Source organism: Lycorma delicatula, chromosome 6 (genome assembly GCF_047948215.1).
Source record: "Lycorma delicatula isolate Av1 chromosome 6, ASM4794821v1, whole genome shotgun sequence".
In the NCBI taxonomy this organism is placed as follows: Eukaryota; Metazoa; Arthropoda; class Insecta; order Hemiptera; family Fulgoridae; genus Lycorma; species Lycorma delicatula.
Window position 1 is genome coordinate 57,943,889 of NC_134460.1, and position 19,035 is coordinate 57,962,923.

Sequence of the window (19,035 nt, forward strand, 5' to 3'; positions counted from 1 at the left end):
TAACCAAATTGAACCGGATTAAATGTTGTAATTCTTGACTTACAAAGTCAATGTCCAATATTGAATTATTCTGATCCCTAGAATAACTTCATTTAAATAACACAAATTCTTTGATAATTATGTACCTCTTTTTACTAAATACTTCTATGAGTATAATTCTATTATGATTTCGTTTTGTATTATATTATTTTAATTTACTTCAAAATACAAAATTAAACGTATAATAATAGATAGTATAAATTTGATAATATACTTAAATCTCTTTCATTGTGTGAAGGATTTCTTTTTATGTTAACAGCATTGCCACAAGAGCCGCCGCAGATAACTGGTGAACAGAAAGTATACCAAGTAGGAGATATTATAAATTTAAACTGCACTTCTGCTCAATCTTATCCTCCAGCAAAACTTCGCTGGTACGTCAATGATGTACAGGTCAGTAAACTTTGTTTAAAGATTCATATTTTAGAATAAATATTTCAAATTAATGTTACTTAAATATGCATCTTGTAACAACCAAAAATTATATATAATCAGTATAGTTGAATTAAGAAAACTTTCGTAATTTATTACGGTATTCGTTCATTTACATGTATACTCATTTAATATGAATTTCAATTAAATCATTGTATAATTTGATTTGGCTGTTAAAGTATGTATGACTGCTATTCTTATAAACAAAATGTTTCATAGAATTTTCAAGTAGGCCGGCTCTTATCTAGTAGAAGTCACGTAGAATTATATATTCATTTTCAATTAAAATTTCTAATTCTTAAGTCAATTTCATAAATGTAGATAAATGGGATGAGATTTAAAAAGTAATAATCGTCAGTTAAAAATAATCAATTTAAAATGAAAATTTAAATATTCCTTTTTAAATTTAAATTTAAAAAAAAATTTGTGTCAAATAACAGATACTACCAATTATCAACAACTAACTTTCTGACTATAAATTTTGGATGCTATTAGATCCATACTTAACTAAAATTAATTTGAAATATTTATTCTAAAATACACATTTTTAAATAGCTCCAATTGTCACGAATTCAAAAATCAAAACTTTAATTTTTAGCCTAGTTTATTTTTCTCTGAAATCCTGAAAAATTATTTATTTTTTGTTTATACTTTTATTTATAGTCGCATCAATAATTAAACTTATTAACGACTTATCACCGTAATGTAACTGTATCGGTAAATTTGTAGTATTGAACAAATTCAGGTCGACTACTTCTGAGTGTGTGGTTAATTGAAATCCAACCCCCAAAGAACACGTGTATCCACGATCTAATACTCAATTCCGAATTAAGATTTAGGACCTTTAGATTAGAACCTTTATTAGGATTTGAACCTAAGAACTTCGATAACGAAATCAGTTGATTTACGACAACGAGTTTACCACTAAACCAACCCGGTGGATTTATTTAATTTTTTTTTTTACCTTATTTTAATTCTATTTAATATATAGATTGATCTATAAATAAAATCAGACCATAAATCTCAATAAATAAGAAACTAAGCATATGCCAATGCTATTGTTAATGCGGAAATATGTTTTATATTTTATAGAATGTTTTTCAGATAATTTTCATGAATTTTTAAGACGTATTTCTTTTAATATCAAAATGTACGAAACATAAGCCTACGTATCATTAAAATATAACAAAGTAATACTAAGCAACGATATCGAATATATCTTTATCATCCATATAGACAATGTAACCTTTTGTTTAAAAAAATATTTCATCAAAGTAATTCGCTAAACTGTGCAACGGAACTTTGAGAAAAACTTCCTCTACAAAATAAAATATTATAACAGGTCTGTTTGACGTAGAATAAACTTGGTGGTACATAAAAAAAAAATCAAAAATCAAAGAGTTTGAATTAAGAACCATTTATTGTATTTTATTTTTATTCCGTTAAAAATAACGAATTAAAAGTTACCTGAAAGTTATTTTTGTTTATACCTTAAAGGTTTTTCAGAAATCTATAAAAATATTACTTCCAATAGATTTTCTATTGATTTTACTTTCTCTATTGTACTAATATGTATTTTTAACACAAATAGAAAGCATCATTGACAGTCAAAAAAACTTTCATTTTATTCTTTTTAGAATAAAAAGAATCTGTATTTCAGTGAAAAAATTAAAAATCTTATTTAAAAATATCAGTATGATAGGGTAAATAAATCTGTTAGAATGTATTAGTAGTTGTTTTTTTTTTCGTTTATTTTAATCAGGTAAGATAAACCTAATTTCATTATAAATTATTTCTTACACAAACAAACGATATTAATCTTCTTTTTTTCATCTAATGAGAGGAAAATTGTATATTCGAAGATTTATTCTATTTAAATCATGTATCATATTTTCATATTCAAATCATATTTTAATGATTTATATAAAGATCATGTACTTTGAAATATTTCATATTTCAAATTACATGATCTTTAATTTCAGAAAAAAGAAATCATCATAATAATGATGATTATTCAGAATAATGAAATTCACAATATTTATTAACAAAATGAAGAAAAGTAAGTCATTCAAACTCACAAAAAAAGTGTAATTTAATAAAAGTCAATAACTTTTATTTGTTTCAATCTATCCATTTGAAATTAATGAAATTTGATTACAAATAAGAGATAAAATGGGGATGAATTTTTTTTAGGTAGATTTCATAAAAAGGTTCTTATTGTAATGGGTATAATGATTCGATTTCCAGAAAATTTCGACATAGCTTCGCGTTTCACATCCCTCAGACCCCAAAGGCACAGTCAATTCAGACATACATTTATATATTTATATATATATATATATATATATACGAGGTGTGTGAAAAAAGTAATGAGATTGATAACTCTTCCAACGATCTGCCAACGCTGTGTCAGTCGGTCTGTGCTAGACCGGTTTGTTCATCCCTTCCACATGCTCAGTACGAGTTTCAACTCCGTTCAGCCAACACATTATTTTTGACAGCGCCATCAGTGAAGTGGTGTTTTTGTTGTGTGTTACGAAAATGGAGCATCGGAATTTAGAGCAACGTTGTGCAATCAAGTTTTGTGTTAAACTTGGGGAATCCGCGAGTGTGACCTTTGAAAAGTTGAAACAGGCCTATGGGGAACATTTCTTATCAACAGCACAAGGTTTCCGCTGGCACAAATCATTTTTGGAAGGCCGAGAACACGTTGAAGATCAACCTGACGAAATCGTTGAGCGTGTGAGGGTTCTTGTGAGATCAGACCGCCGTTTAACAATAAGGATGATGAGTGAACAGTTAAATTTAAACAATTTCACCGTACATCAAATTTTGACAGGCGATTTGGACATGCGAAAGGTTTGTGCGAAATTGGTGCCGAGAAACCTCACAACGGAACAGAAGCACAATCGAAGAATCGTGTGCGTTGATCTTCTTGAGAGGATTGACAATGACCAAGAATTCATCAGTCGTGTGATCACAGGTGATGAATATCATCCTGGATATTTGAGTACGATCCTGAAACAAAGCGGCAAAGCCAAGAGTGGCACACTCCATCATCTCCTAGACCGAAAAAATGTCGAATGAGCAAATCAAAGATCAAAACCATGCTGATTTGCTTTTTTGACAGTAGGGGTATCGTGCATAAAGAATTTGTTCTTCCAGGACAAACTGTCAACCAAGTGTTTTACATAGGTGTCCTTGAAAGGCTCAGGAAAAGAGTGAGTCGCGTGAGACAAGACATTGCAGACAAGCGGATGCTTCATCATGACAACGTCCCGTGACACACGGCCATTTGCATCAGGGAATTTTTGACCTCAAAACGCATTCCTACGGTTCCTCAACCTCCCTATTCACCTGATTTGAGTCCTTGTGACTTTTTCCTTTTCCCGAAATTGAAACCTGTCTTAAAAGGACGTCATTTTGGAAATCTGGAGAACATTCAAAAGACTGTGACCGACCAGTTAAAAGTCTTACCAGTTGAAGCCTTCCAGCGCTGCTACCAGGAGTGGGAACAACGATTCCGCCGGTGTATATCTGTCCAAGCGAACTACTTTGAAGGGGATAATATTGTTTGAAAAAAATAAAAACTTTGGTAAGCAAAATGTCAGTCTCATTACTTTTCTCACACAACTGGTGTATGTGTGTGTATATATATATATATATATATTTCACTTCCTTGTGAATACGACAACTGCTGACAATTTTGCGCCTATTACTTTCAAATTGATACATCAAATATAACGACCCAAAATCTCGGTCGAGTTCGTTAATGAGCAAAATCAGACCATGGGGGTGGAAATGTGGGCTTTTCCGAAAAAAAATATCCCTATAATTTTCTTATTAAGTAAAATATCGAATTATTATATTAAAAATATCGAAACCAACCACCAAAGAACACCGGTATCCACAGTCTTGCATTCATAGATTTATGTTAAAAATGGAAAGTGTTTAAGAAATGGAGACTGGCTACATGTGTAAACTTGCAAAAATACTATTTTACAGTAGATTTATACTATATTCTATGAGTCATCTTGTATCCAGCTATGCTGAATCAAACTTTAATTTAACAGAGATGTAATTTTAACTGAAAATATTATTTAATTAAAACAATTAGGCCCATATCATAATATTCAAACTGGAGATCATCTTCTGAAAGCTCACGTGCTATTTATAGTTTAAAATCGTTTAATTAATTTTTTTACGAAGTTTAGAATGAAAAATTACTGATATCAAATACAAGTTCAGCTTTCTGAGCAACTGAATCGGGTCTTAAATAAATATTTTTAAACAATTTTTACTCACTGGTGATAGTTTTTGTGTCACCAAAATAGCTACAATGAATTACACTACCGGTTATTCGAACTGTTGTACAATTTTGAACTCAGTTGATCTAATTAAATCACATACTATTATGAAATTTATCCTTAAATAAATCACATACTTCTTGTAGAGATCGATACTTCAATATATCACACATACTTACAAACGAGTACGTATATCACATCGTTCTTCACACTAGATAATTCCCATTCATTCCTCATTAACAAAAATTATTCATATATTATTATTATTATGTTATTAAAATTATTCATTAATTTTTGCTTAAAAAATAATACTTTAAAACTAAAAATTTGATTTGATCAAAAAATAAATTTAAAATTAAATAAGATTATCTCATTACAGAAAAAAGGTTTGATTAGCAAATGTGGTTAATTTATAGAATTTTATTAGTTTTATGTCATGTCGACAGTTGCAATAAAATTAAATTTATGAGTATAAGAATTTAAAAAAAACAAAACTGAATAATTAGTTTCTACATTTTTAAGTTACTGTTTATATGCCATTATGTAAGAGCAGTTGCTTCAAATGGTTAGCCGACCGGTCGGTGTCATGTAATTATGAAATGATATTTGAAAGAAAGATCAAACAAAAACTATACTGAGCTGTATTATTATAAAATTAAATGAATACTGCTGAAGATAGCTGATATTATTTATTTGTAACTATATTAAATATTTAAATAATTTTTTTGTACAAAAGCCCCTAGTGGGCCTTGGCTTCCTCAAGCCTCTTTAACGACCTACATCCATCTCTCTAAGTTCTCTCATAATCTCATCCAACCATCTACTTGCAGGTCACTCCTTTCTTCTCCTGTTAATCAGCTTCATCTTTATTATCAACTTTATCATTCAACATGACCTAGTCAACTGATTCGTTGTGTTTTTATGAATTCACCAAATCCTCGCCTCTAAAAAGTTATCTACTTTCTTACTTGTAGATTTCCATCATTACCCCTCAAATTTTTTTATTTTTTTTAACCTCCGGTCCACCGTTAGGTATTGCTTTAGAGGATGAGATGAATGATTTGTAGCGTGTGTGAAAAATGCCATTATTGACCGGGATTCGAACCCGGGACCTCCAGATAAAAGGCCGAGACGCTACCACTCGCGCCACGGAGGCCGGCACCCCTCCATATTTACCGCACAATAAATAGCATATAATTGAGTACACGGTTGCTTAATTAATTTAAAAAAATTTACGTCTTAAGTTTAGAATGTTTTACAACATAAAATATTTCAAATTGTTGTTGAAGCAAACAGTATGCGGAACACTATAAAAAATCCTACAATAGGTTTCCTTACATTCAATTTCTTATACGATTGCTGAAAGTTTTTGCTACTATCTCAGGATAGGAAGAATTATAATTAAAACAGTTTACCATAATTTTTCTATTCGATTCTACATGAAAACAAAATTGTAACCCAGATGGGTAATTCAATATATCACGCGTTTCTGGGATAGCTTTAGTAGTTTGTACACGAATCTTGTACCTGTTTTCGTGTGTAGTTTCGTTTTGTGGTATTCTTCGTTCTGAATAAAAATAGCCATTCACCGGAATGAATGTGGTTGGACTGGGTACCCGCTGCCTTAATTGGTTCTTGATCTTTCATGTAAAGAAAATTCTTTCATTTTCAACGCAAGTAAATTGGAATAACACAAAAAGTACGCGTAATATCATCCATTTTTTTTTAATTTCCAAGCTTCATAACCTTACATTATGTTTGAAAAAGAATATCACCGACATAGCCAAATCTATCAACAAAATTTTTCGTGACTTTTTTGGACAAATCAGCTTGAATTCCACTACTACACGTCAAAAATTTGCTTTCAAATCGTCAATCATTCGTAATTTGTTGCTGCTATAGACATGTGACTTAACATAATCCCAGAGAAAAAAGTCTAAGGGATCTTATCACCCATCTTGGCGGCAATTGACATTACCATTCCGTAAAATTGTCGAATCACCAAACTATTGATGAAATAACTGAACTGTTTCAGCAGCTGTGTGGCACGTGGCACCATTCCGTTAAAACCACATCTTATTTAAATCATAATTTTTCATATATGCAAACAAAAATTCACGAATCGTTGCTCGTTAGCGTCCACTATTTACGTTAACAGCATCTCCTTGCTCATTTTCGAAAAAAATAGGCCAATGATGCCAGCAACCCATAATCCACAGTGATTTTTTTCAAGTTTAATGGTCGCTGTTGAAATATTTGTTGATTGGAATCAACCCAATCAAGGAGATTTTGCTCGTTTACAAACCATCAAGACAAAATAGAGCCTCTTCTGAAAAAACGAATCTTTAGAGAAAATTTGGATCCAGTACAAGCTGCTCTAGAGTCAACCGTTGATGCAAAGAATGGCCCTGTGTCTTAATTTTTGGGTAAGTTGAATTTTATATGGGTCTTGACCCAAAATTCGTTTGTTGTTGTTTAAGAAAGGTTAAATTCTTGTAAACGATGTGAAATCGATAACTTTCGATTTTCACGAACACTTGCACTTACATCAGCAATATTCTCTTGAATTCTTGCATTTCTGTTGTGAATTGATAATTCAACATTAAGTAGAGCAAAATTCTCTTTGAATTCTCTTTCGAATTTTTTAACCAAACGATGGATTGTGCTTTTGTGTAACCGATTATGGACAACATAGGTATCGCAAAACATACGATACATAGTTGTAACAGATTTCATTAATAGTTTATTTTTCAATAATACATTTTTATAATTTGTAAACGTTGTTGAGGCGTGTAGCGTTTCATGATGACTTTTCCATAAACTATTAAAAAAGAATGACACTTGAAAAATTAAATAAACAATCAACGTCGCCACCACAATATAAATTTCTATGCTCAATTTGAAAGACACTGTAGGTACGAAAAGGAGTAAACATTGATTCGGATCACTACCTGACAAGAATCAAGATTAAATTTACTCCTGGCTGTAAACATACCAAGAAAACATTGATAATCCCAAGATTTGATGTTAAGAAGATTAAAGGATCAAAAATCACGGAGAAATGGGAGGAACAATCTGCAGAAAATCGACAGGAATTTCGATTTAAAATTATTCAAACAGCCATAGAGTAGATTTCCTATCTAAAAAAACCTAAGCATCCGTGGTGGAATCAAGAATGTGAGATAGCCCTAGAAAACAGAAAGAAAGCGTTTAAAGACTACAATGCAAATAAAACAGAAGAAACTCTAGAGAAATTTCTAAAAATCCGAAGGCAAACAAACAAAATTATAAGACAAACCAAAAGAAAATACGTCAATGACCAGTTAGATGCGGTAGAAACAAATTTTAGACATTACAATATACACGACTTTTATAAGACATTTACTTCAAGAATCAAAGGATACACCTCACAGAATCTCTGCTTCGAGAGACAAAACGGTAAACTGGCTCTCACGAACAAAGAAAATTGTCGGGAACTCGCAGAATATTTTGAGAAACTGTTAAACTGCCCTGAACCGAAAGAATGATTTCCGAGAGTCACACCAAGTGTTGCAGAGAAAGATTCCCTTGCCCCAACTCAAGATGAAATTTTATCCCATATTCAAAAACTCAAAAACAATAAGGCCCTAGGAGAAGATGTAATAATAGCCGAGCTCCTGAAGAATTTAGGTCCCAATTCCCTGAAGGAAATCACAAAAATTATTCAAGATATCTGGCAAACAGAAAAGATCCTGGAAGACTGGAAAACCACTTTAATTTACCCATTATATAAGAAGGGCGATAGGACAGACGTAAACTTCTACAGAGGAATTTCCCTTTTACCGGTCGCATACAAAATCCTATCATCCTGCCTCTTAACTAGAGTACTAGAACAGCAGGAAACCATACCTATCAGAATATCATGCAGGCTTTAGACATAACAGGTCCTGCCCGGAACAGATCTACAGCCTGAAAACGATAATCAAAATTAAAAACAACAGAAGCAAACCCATGATCTGCACATTTGTAGATTTCAAAAAAGCCTACGACTCCGTAGACAGACAATCTCTTTTCCAAATTCTAGAAGAGAGAGGACTAGATCAGAAAACTCGAAGATTAATAGAACAAACATTAACCGGAACTAAATCTAAAGTAAAATTTATGGGCGAAATCTCAGAACCTTTTGAAATTAAGACGGGAGTGGAACAAGGGGATGGACTCTCCCTCCTGCTAATGCATACGATTTAGCAATCCAGGGGGAGACGAACAGATTGCGATAAAACGATTAGAAATACTCAAGGAATGTGCAGAAAATTGGGACCACAAATTTCGTTTGAAAAAACAGTATTCATTTGCTCCAGAATAGAAATCCCAAATTTAAACACAAAATATGGGGTAATAAATAAAGTCCCTCACTTTAAATGCCTTGGAGAATTTATTACGCCGAACAGCTCTGAGAAATAAAGTTAATTGGACCGTCTGCAGAAGGTCAGGAAAGCTCTAGGTTTAATGCAAAATCTCTACAACAAGAAATTCCTCTCACGCCAAACGAAAATCCGGCATTACAACACAGTTATTAAACCTACAGCATTATATGCCAGTGAAACATTGACCTTAAATAGGAAAACCGAAATAGAAGAAATAAAGAAACAGGAAAGGAAGATTATAAGGAAAATATTGGGACCGAGAGAAACTGAAGAAGGATACAAATTACAACCGAACGAAATTGTTGAAACATACTCTAACATCGAAACTGGCATAAGGAAAAGACGATTGAAATTCTTCGAACATCTTCACAGGCTGTCGGAAAGCCGACTGACCAAAAGAATAATTGCGTACTTAACATCATTAAAAGTTGCAATCCTCTGGCTCGCAGAAACACGAAAGATTTAGAACACGCTGGAGTTACGATGGAGGGGATCACATACAGAAACAAAATAGATATATGGGAAATTAAATCAGAAGAGCCGAAGCCTAAACAACATCGTCAAAAATGGTCTGAAGAACGGAAGAAGGCCTTTTCTAAAAGAATGAAAGAATTTTGGAGGGAAAAGAATGCCAAGCGAAACGAATATGAATCATGAATGCTTAAAGACTTCCATTGGGAAGTTCTCGACTTATAATAATAATACATACATATTAAGATAATATATATTTTAACAGCTTTTAAACTATGTTGTGTGTCGTTTGGAGGAAAACGTTCTAGTATGGTGAACATTAGTTTATAAATATTTAATAATTAAAGAATACAAATAATATGTCATTTTACCATTTTGGTTTTGTAATAAAATATACGACTTTATTTTCCGTTATTTGTAGTTTCCTAAAATAAAATTGTTTAATTAGGGAACAGCAGTAGAAGGAAATTTTTTATGTCAAAGAAATATCCTTTTGAATCGTTATTATCAAGCCCGTACTTACCACAGTTACACAAGCACACCCACTCACAAACATACACACAAACAATAAATGCAACTATCAACTTGACTCAACAAATAATTTTCAGTTTTACTGAACTTTATTACATTTGGTTCAGTACTTATACATGGATATTGTAGAGAGTGTACGAATGAGTTATTTGTCCGACGATAGGAAGAGAAAAGAAAAAAGGAGAGAATATTTAAACAGAGGAATGGACAAAAAATAGTACACCGTTATCACTTTAATAATTCACATTATAGGATAGTAGTTAGAGATTGTTACAAGTTTCTAACGGCTAGTACTTAATGATAAAGCAAGTTGTTACAGTTGAATTGTTTTTCACCCCAGAATTTATTTTAATTAAAAAGTAATTCCTGAAACTCTCCCGTAGTTGTATAGAAATATTTTTAAATTTATCTTTATTTTACAATATAATATTACTTCACTGTCTTTTGTTCTAGTATATATTTTTAATTTTTAGTAAATTTCAATTTTTTTTTTTTGCTTTTTTAAAAGCTTAAAAAAGTTTATTTAGGCGAAAATTTTACTCGCTTAAAAAATAATTTTTGTGCACTAAATAATTCATCAGGAAAACAATATTACGCTATTAACAATATTTATGTTATTCTTTAAAACTGCACTTAAATTTACTTTAATTTTTTATTATTAATGCATCAATAAATTCAATTTTGTAAAAATATTCTTTATTTACGTATTCGAGCTTTATTTGATTTTACAGAAATACGAGTAAACTACGAAAATCATTTAATGATGTTCAGGTAGGAAAATGATAAAGATATTAACTGGCAGTAAGCAAACTGTAAAGCTAATTCTTCTTCACAGTAATTTATTTCTTCAGAGAAATGAAACATGGTCAAAACAAATTTGACACATTACTTTTCATAAAATTAAAAAAATTGTTGCTATAGTACTGGAAACACAGATTATTCCTCTCGGGTACCAGATTGATTTTTTCCCAAAATTATTAATTATCTTGTAGTATATGGAATGATAAAATTTCTCTTGCTTTATTTTGTACCAAATTTTATTTCTGTACCAAATTTTATTTTATTTCAGTAATAAATAAATAATTATTTTTATTACCCGAAAACATACCATTAACTTTCTCTGTAAAAATGTTTAGTTTCACAACCATTATTGTCGAAGAATATTTAATATTTTATTTTTGTAAATTGAACTTTATGAAATAATAAAATCAAGCTTTGTTTGTAACTATATTTTATAAAAAATTTTGAAAGTCTATATTTTAAACCCCGTTGTAAAATATTAAGTTATTTAAAATAGGCTATTTTATTAAAAAGGAAAATAGCTACTGTAAAACAAATTTGGAAATTCATCGAAAGAAAAATGAGATGTGTACCGTACATTCAAATCCATACATCCTAATCTATTACCTAAATTGTTATTTACATTATCTAAATTAACAAAAATAAATAGTTATTTAAATTCAAAAAATTATTTAAAAAAGATCACGACAGCCATTTCGGTACACGGTACCTTCTTCAGATGTTACGATCAAAATACTTTATTTTGTATAGTTCTTATAACTTCTCACGTATTGATTACTATCTAAATTAATGTTTTATAATTAATATATTAGGTCGTAAATTCGATTTCCAATGTAGAATCAGTATTCTACAAAGTAAATGACGTATTTTTCGCTAATTAAAAATGTCTTTAAATAATTTTAAACAAAACAGTCTTTAAATTAGTATTACCGTTAATTATGAAATCATAACATCTTAAAGTATATTTGCCTTCTTCATTGGCTAGACTTTATCCACTTTTTTCATACCTGTATATTTCTGGGTTAACTGATAACAATAAATAAAAATGCGACTAATTTTTAAAAAAGAAAAAAATGACCTGTTATACGCTGGAATTATTTTTGTAAATATTTTTTCCCTTGTTAAGGAAAAAAAGTGAGTTTATGATAATTTGTTGAAATCGATTACTATTCCATTTTATTTATATTAGCCGGGAAAGTAAAAAGAAATGTAGTACAAAGAAATTCTACAAGCAATAATTAATTTATAAATTACGCTATTGTGTTTACTTAATGGAGTTAGATAAATTTTGTAGATTTTTGTAACACATCATTCATTTCTTTTTTCTGACTAATCATTTATTAAATTAAACAAAAGTTATTTATGATGCTGTAATGTAGTAAATATACTACTTTGAATTGAATTGTGAAATTAACATACGAAATAAAATCACTAAGTAAATACAATTGGTCAATGTATACGGGTTTAATTAGTTAGTGTTTGTCAATGTGTACTACGTTCATATTCCGTATGATCAAGTATACTATATTTTTTGGTTGTTTTGAAACTGCAATGGCTGCAATAAAACAGTGTATTAAACAGAGTAAACACATATAACACCCACAGATTCAAGAAACTACAGATAGGATACAGATAGGTTCTACACATAGGATAAAATTTTTTAATTACCTCTAGAATCTGAACATACAAAAAAAAATTAGCTGAAACAATAATTTTTACACATTTATCGCTCGAAGTTTGAACAAAAAAAACAAAAAAAAAAAAAAACAAGTTAAACGAATGTCATCAACAAAGATAAAATATATTTTAAGGTTTTATAATCTTTTAAAAAAGTAGTCATTAACAACACTAACTGTTAATCTATTGCGAAGTTACTGATAATTAACTCCAAAAATTGAAGGAAATTTTCAATATTTTAAAAACCGAGTAGTTTTATTTTTAATAATTTTCCACTTTAATTAGTTATTTAGTATAATGTATTTGGATTTTTTCTCATCTTCCTTTATATTAAATTATTTAAAAACATTTATATTAATAAAAATCCATTCTGAAGTACGTAGTTTAGCATATGAAGCCAAGTCTTGGGTTTTATTTCATTGTAAGGAACGAATGCCTAAAATGTATTCATTAATGTGTTCATTCAGAGGCAAGAAAATTGGCACAGTAGTTGATATAACAATAGAAATATTTTATTAGAGTGAAGTATAGAGATCCTCTGTCACTCCGTCACTCTGTCACTTAAAATATTAAAATACTTAAAAGTATTTTAATATTTTAAACTACCTAAAAATAATTTAATTAAATAAAACATAAAATTGCATTATTTTACTGTAAGAAGTATTCTTGATGCTATTCAAAATTATTTTTATCATAACTCAAATTGAATAAAGTATATATTTATAAAAACACTAAATCATTTTATATTTCATCTGTAGACAACATTCAAATAAGCTTATGAGTTTTTAATATCATTTAAGTGTGTAATAATTGTAAAGAAAGTAGGGGAGATGTCTGTTACCACTGAGATAAGATGAAAGAGTAAAGTTACCCAACAAAATGCGTTTGTGATGATTTTTATCACAGTTATTTTATAAGCTTATGTAATAAACTCAGTGATAAAATTTAAGTTTATAAAAAAAATTATAATATAAAATTATTATAGCACGATACATAATAATAAAATTAGAATATTTTATTTAATCTGTTATCTAATCGTTTCTGTAGCAATCTATAAATTAAAAAAATAATAAATATTTACAGATTCAAACTTTTAAATAATATTATCGATTTATGATAAAAAAAATCGTAGTAAAAATTTGATTTTAGTTTATGGAATAAACTAAAATAATAAAATAATTTGATTTTATTTTAAATATGGAATATTATTAAAAAATGTCACATTCTCATATTGAAAAATTTACTTAAAATTTGTAGTTAATAAAATCTTATTTTATTTAAAAAAAATAAACTGTATATAAAAACAACTATATATATATATAAACAACTATATATATATATATATATATATATATATATAGTTTGTTTTTATATAAACTATATAACAATTTTTTTTTAATTCTATTCTTCTAAATTTAGACTTTTTGAATTAGCCACCCATTTAAGATACAAATCCTTAATTAGCCCCAAAATTAAATATAAATAACATACAAAAAAATTAAAACGTATTATTTTTACCACTTTTGCCAGCCCATTTAAATCAATTTTGTTATTTTTAGTTTATTTTATTTCTTCTTATTTTTTTTACTTAAAATATAGGGAGAAGTACAAAAAAATACCCGCATGATTCAGTAGAAAATCAAAGGTAAGAAACTTTAGGTAAGAAACATCGAAATATCATTGACATATTATTTTTTAAGTCGACTTTTTAACAAATCTTCTTTAATGTTCGTAAAAAAACAACTCAAATACTAATAAAAAAACTAGGCCAAAGTTATCACAGCATTTATGATTACAAATAACATAAAATGTATATTAAAATGACTTATATGCAGTAACTTTTAATTAAAATTTTTTTCATTTAGATTACTTGGAAGAAAGACTGAAAACATTCACAAAATTCTCAAACTGAATAACGTTTGCGTGCTACTTTTACAATTTCATCCAAATCTTAGCTGTTTATCAACCATTTTGAATAAATAGGGTGTCATTTTTTTACAACTAAACGCTTAATATTTCATCTATACATTGTTCTGAGGGAGCAGATTGGTAGTATTGAATTGTTTAAAAAAAATAATAAAATACATTTTTTAAACTGAAATTTTTAAATCAAACCTACTAATAGGGGCACGAATTATTCATGAAGAATATTTAAAAGCATTAAACTAATAATTATTGTGATTATTTCCGGCATGGTTCGAGCGTTTCCAGTTGTATTAGAAATACAGACCTGTAATAATACTTTCTAAAATCGCTTAACTACTCGTTCAAATAAAACTATTATTAACATAAACACTATTATTTACGACGAGTTTTTAAAATTACCTTTCCAATTTCTTTCTATATCATTCTACTTAACTTTTGTTATCCATGGTTTTCTACCAATTTCGATATTCCGTTATTTTAAATTTATCCATATTTTTTCAAGTATCCCTATTTTTCTAGTAATTAATGAAACTAAAATTAATTTTGTTTTTCTTACCAAAGTTCTTTAAGGAAAAAAAATTCTTTGTTTTTTCTAAATGCTAATAATTATTTAATTGTAATATTGAGGAAAAACTGATTTACGGGTAACGTACTGATGTAATATCTGAGCCTAACATTATTTTCATTTTCATTTTATAAGTTTTTAAAATAAAATTACATAAAAAACGACCATTAGTGGCTTACAGTGTATTATAAAGTATGATGAAACCTTCTCTAGCAAGCGTGTTGCCTGTATAATAAATAGAAGGAATAAAAGACTACTTACAGAATATATTTTTTTTCTTCCATTTTTTCTCGATTATAGGGCATTGTGACAATAAATCTGTTAATTATGTTTATTTTAACACCAAGTTTCCAGTACAGATATTTATAAAATGTCTAACAATTGATTCTTCTTAATTATTTAAGTAACAAGGATGCTATGATTTGAAAGGAAAAAACAACTAGATTTCGTATAATTACATAAGAAATTTTTTGATAAAAATAAACAGAAAATAGAAAAATAAACAGAATGAATTTTAAAATAATATGACGACATAATTTAAATTAAATAAATTAAATTTCTTTTAAAAAATATTTTGAAGTGCTAAAAAAATAACCAAATGCTTTATTAAAATGATAATAAAAATATATACACACTGATAGAATAAACATTTAAAGAACATTTTAAATATTTTTTTTTTTCATGAAAGACGACTATTAAGTGGATATCAACCATAAGTGGATGTATCCATTTAAGTAGAAACATTTTAAACCAAAAATTACATGATCTTCAAAGACGATTAAAATCAAATTCTGCATGTTTATTGCGTCACCCATTTTCTTTTTTTTAGTGTAACAATATATAACCTTCATTTTATGTGAAAAGTAACTTACTTTGTATATTTTTGTTGAGAATTGCAATGTTTTACTCATTATTGAGTAAAATATTGAGTATTTTACTCAATATTTTACGTCTATGAAATTACGTCACCAACATATACGATGTCGCCATCTATGTATATGACAAGTTTATTTGAAAAAACGTCTTTATAAATTTGTTTGTATTTTTTATGTAGCATTTTAATATTTTATTTACAATAAAATTCAATGATTTCAATAGTTGCTTTCTTGTTAGGGGATTGTTTTTTTTTTTTTTACAGAATTCCCTCCGGTGATTTCATAGCACGCTTATTCCATGTCGCATCAATAGAAGATTTTAATAATGAAAAATTGAGTGACATAAATTTGATATAAATATTCTAATAAAATAAAAAGATAAAGTGACAAATGAAGAAGTTTTGCAGCAAATTGAAGAAGAAAGAAGAATTTTGAAAAATATAGTTAAAAGAAGAGACAGACTTATAGGCCACTTATTAAGGCATCATGGAATAGTCGCTTTGATATTAGAGGGACAGGTAGATGGTAAAAATTGTGTAGGCAGGCAACGTTTGGAATATGTAAAACAAATTGTTAGGGATGTAAGATCTAGGCGGTATACTGAAATGAAACCACTATATCGGAAATCTTGGAGAGCTGCATTAAAGGTACAGTCAAATGACTGCAGACAAAAAAAAAGTTAAATAAAATAAAAATTCGTTTGTAAAATAATATTATTTGTAACTTTACACGAAAGATAGTAAAATAGAGTTATTTTTCTAATTAACCTAAATTTTTTCACTTATGTTGAGGAAGATTTTTATTTAATCTATAGTTTAATTAAACACCTTTTTATGTTTCAAATTTTATTTCTGTTTATTACTTTTTCATTACATTTATACACTGAAATTACTGATTTAAAAAATATGATTTATAAAGAATAAAATATAGATTTTAATACAGTATATGGAACTTTTATTGGTAACCTAAAAAAAGAAGTGATAATAAATGTTACTTAAGAGTAAAACACTTATACTGTTTTTAAAATTGTGTCAAATAATTTGTTTATTTATAAAAAAATTATTTTAAATATATATTTATGCGTAAATTATAATGTCTTATAATTAACGCAGTTTTTAACTTAAGCTCATGAGATTATTAAAAAAAAAAATAATAATAATTGCTTCTTAATCACACCCCACAACAGTTTCAAACGTCGACTTCAATCATTGCTATTGTTGTATAACCGGTTAAATTATTTCTACAAATATCTAAGCCAATATTTATCCTGTGAAGCGACCAAACGACTAACTATAAAAAAATTGTAGTCGAATTAATATAATCCTGCCAAGGATGGAATCCTGCTTGGAAAGGAACCAATAGGATACCTGTTAATCAACGTTAAGCTATACCGGACCATATCATAGTAACAATATTCTCTACCTAATTCACGTTTAAAGACTTTACCAATTAGCGAACGCTTCCTTCGATCAGATATCATATATTTTATATTAATTATAAAAATAATAGCTTAAAATGAAAACCCCTCTTAAGGGTAGAATTTTATTTTGTTCAACAGGTCGGGCCGGATTATGAAAGTGTAGCTGCTCAGCAACATGGATTAATGACTACAGTGGTGGGATTAAAATTACGAGTTGGTCCAGGACATTTTTCCGGAGGTCGTCTTCAAGTACGTTGTGTGGCTACTATTTCGACCGGGGCTAGCGAATCATCTTCGGCTCCTGCACCAGCTCCTGTACAACTGCATCGATTAGCAGCAGCTTCTACGCCGCCACCTTTAGATTATAATAAGGAGGCCTTGTTTTTTGGTATGTAGTCATTGAAAATTATAAAATTAATATAATTAAGAGAAAATTTTATATAATTTTGAATTAGATAATTGCTTTTTGACGTTATCTATTTACTTAAAGTTACATTCACAGACCTTTCTAATTAAAAAATGTAATCATCTTGAATTAAAAAAAATTCGCTACAATTACGCTATCTTCCAATCTTTTCTTCAAGTTTTTTTTTTAAATAAATGTAAAAAAAATTAAAGTAGAAACATAAAAGATACTCTGTGGGAAAAAATTTATATGTAGCGGACTTATATTGGTTCGGGATTACACTTTATGGTGCACCAGCACGGCTTAATTCACTCTACTTCTTGTTGAAAGAACTTTTTACAATATTATTTTTTCGCAATAAAATAAACTTCTGTTGCTGTGTATTTCTATTTTGTATTAGGGTAAACAACAAGAAACATTTTTTTTAAGGATATAACTTTTTTCATTAATATTAAATTCAGTTAAATTACAATTCTAACATTTTTAATAAACTAATTAGTACTATTTGAAAATTTATGAAGAATATACATTTATATATATATACATAAAACTTTTATTCAATCACTTAGAATACCACAAATATGTTTCATTTCATCTATTATTATTTTTAAAGTAGATTTTTACTCAAAATTTTATTTATATTCTGTAACATCTTATAGAACGGTAAGTAAATTTAATCATACACAGACACTTGAACGGAAGTTCCCATCGAAACTCCACAATAATTATAAACTATCAATCAATTATATAAATAACGCATATCAATCAATATTTAATTAATATATCAATTCGAAAGAATCTATATATTAATAATTAACTTGTCCATATCAGTCGGTCTATTTTTAATCTTTTAAAAATTATTTAATATAATTTTAAAAAAGGGTTTTATCCTGAATTATCATATTTTCCCTCTGTATTTTGGAATGAAAATGTCTGTTCATAAGAGATTTGTAATATAATTTTCTGAAAGCAATGTAAAATAGATATAAATTAATTGTAATAATTACAAATTTTTTATTCATTTATACCTTGAATGTGAAGTAATGTTTTTCAAAGAAGAAGATGTTTTAATCATCTCTCAACAAGTTTATAGCAGCAATACATTAAATTCTTTATAAACCGTTAGAGAAAAAACAAGGAAGGAAGACAAAAAACTTTACAAAACATTTGCTATACCTG

The 19,035-nt window shown here is 28.4% G+C and overlaps 1 protein-coding gene across 1 annotated transcript in view; it reads left to right on the forward strand.

The window, feature by feature from the left end:
* LOC142326865 (uncharacterized) overlaps positions 1–17,846 on the forward strand; it is a 434,477-nt gene extending 416,631 nt beyond the window's left edge. The window contains exons 5-6 of the mRNA XM_075369599.1: positions 299–432; positions 17,589–17,846. Coding sequence (XP_075225714.1) covers positions 299–432; positions 17,589–17,846 — 392 coding nt within the window. The remainder of the gene's footprint in view (positions 1–298; positions 433–17,588) is intronic.
* Positions 17,847–19,035: the final 1,189 nt, after the last annotated feature.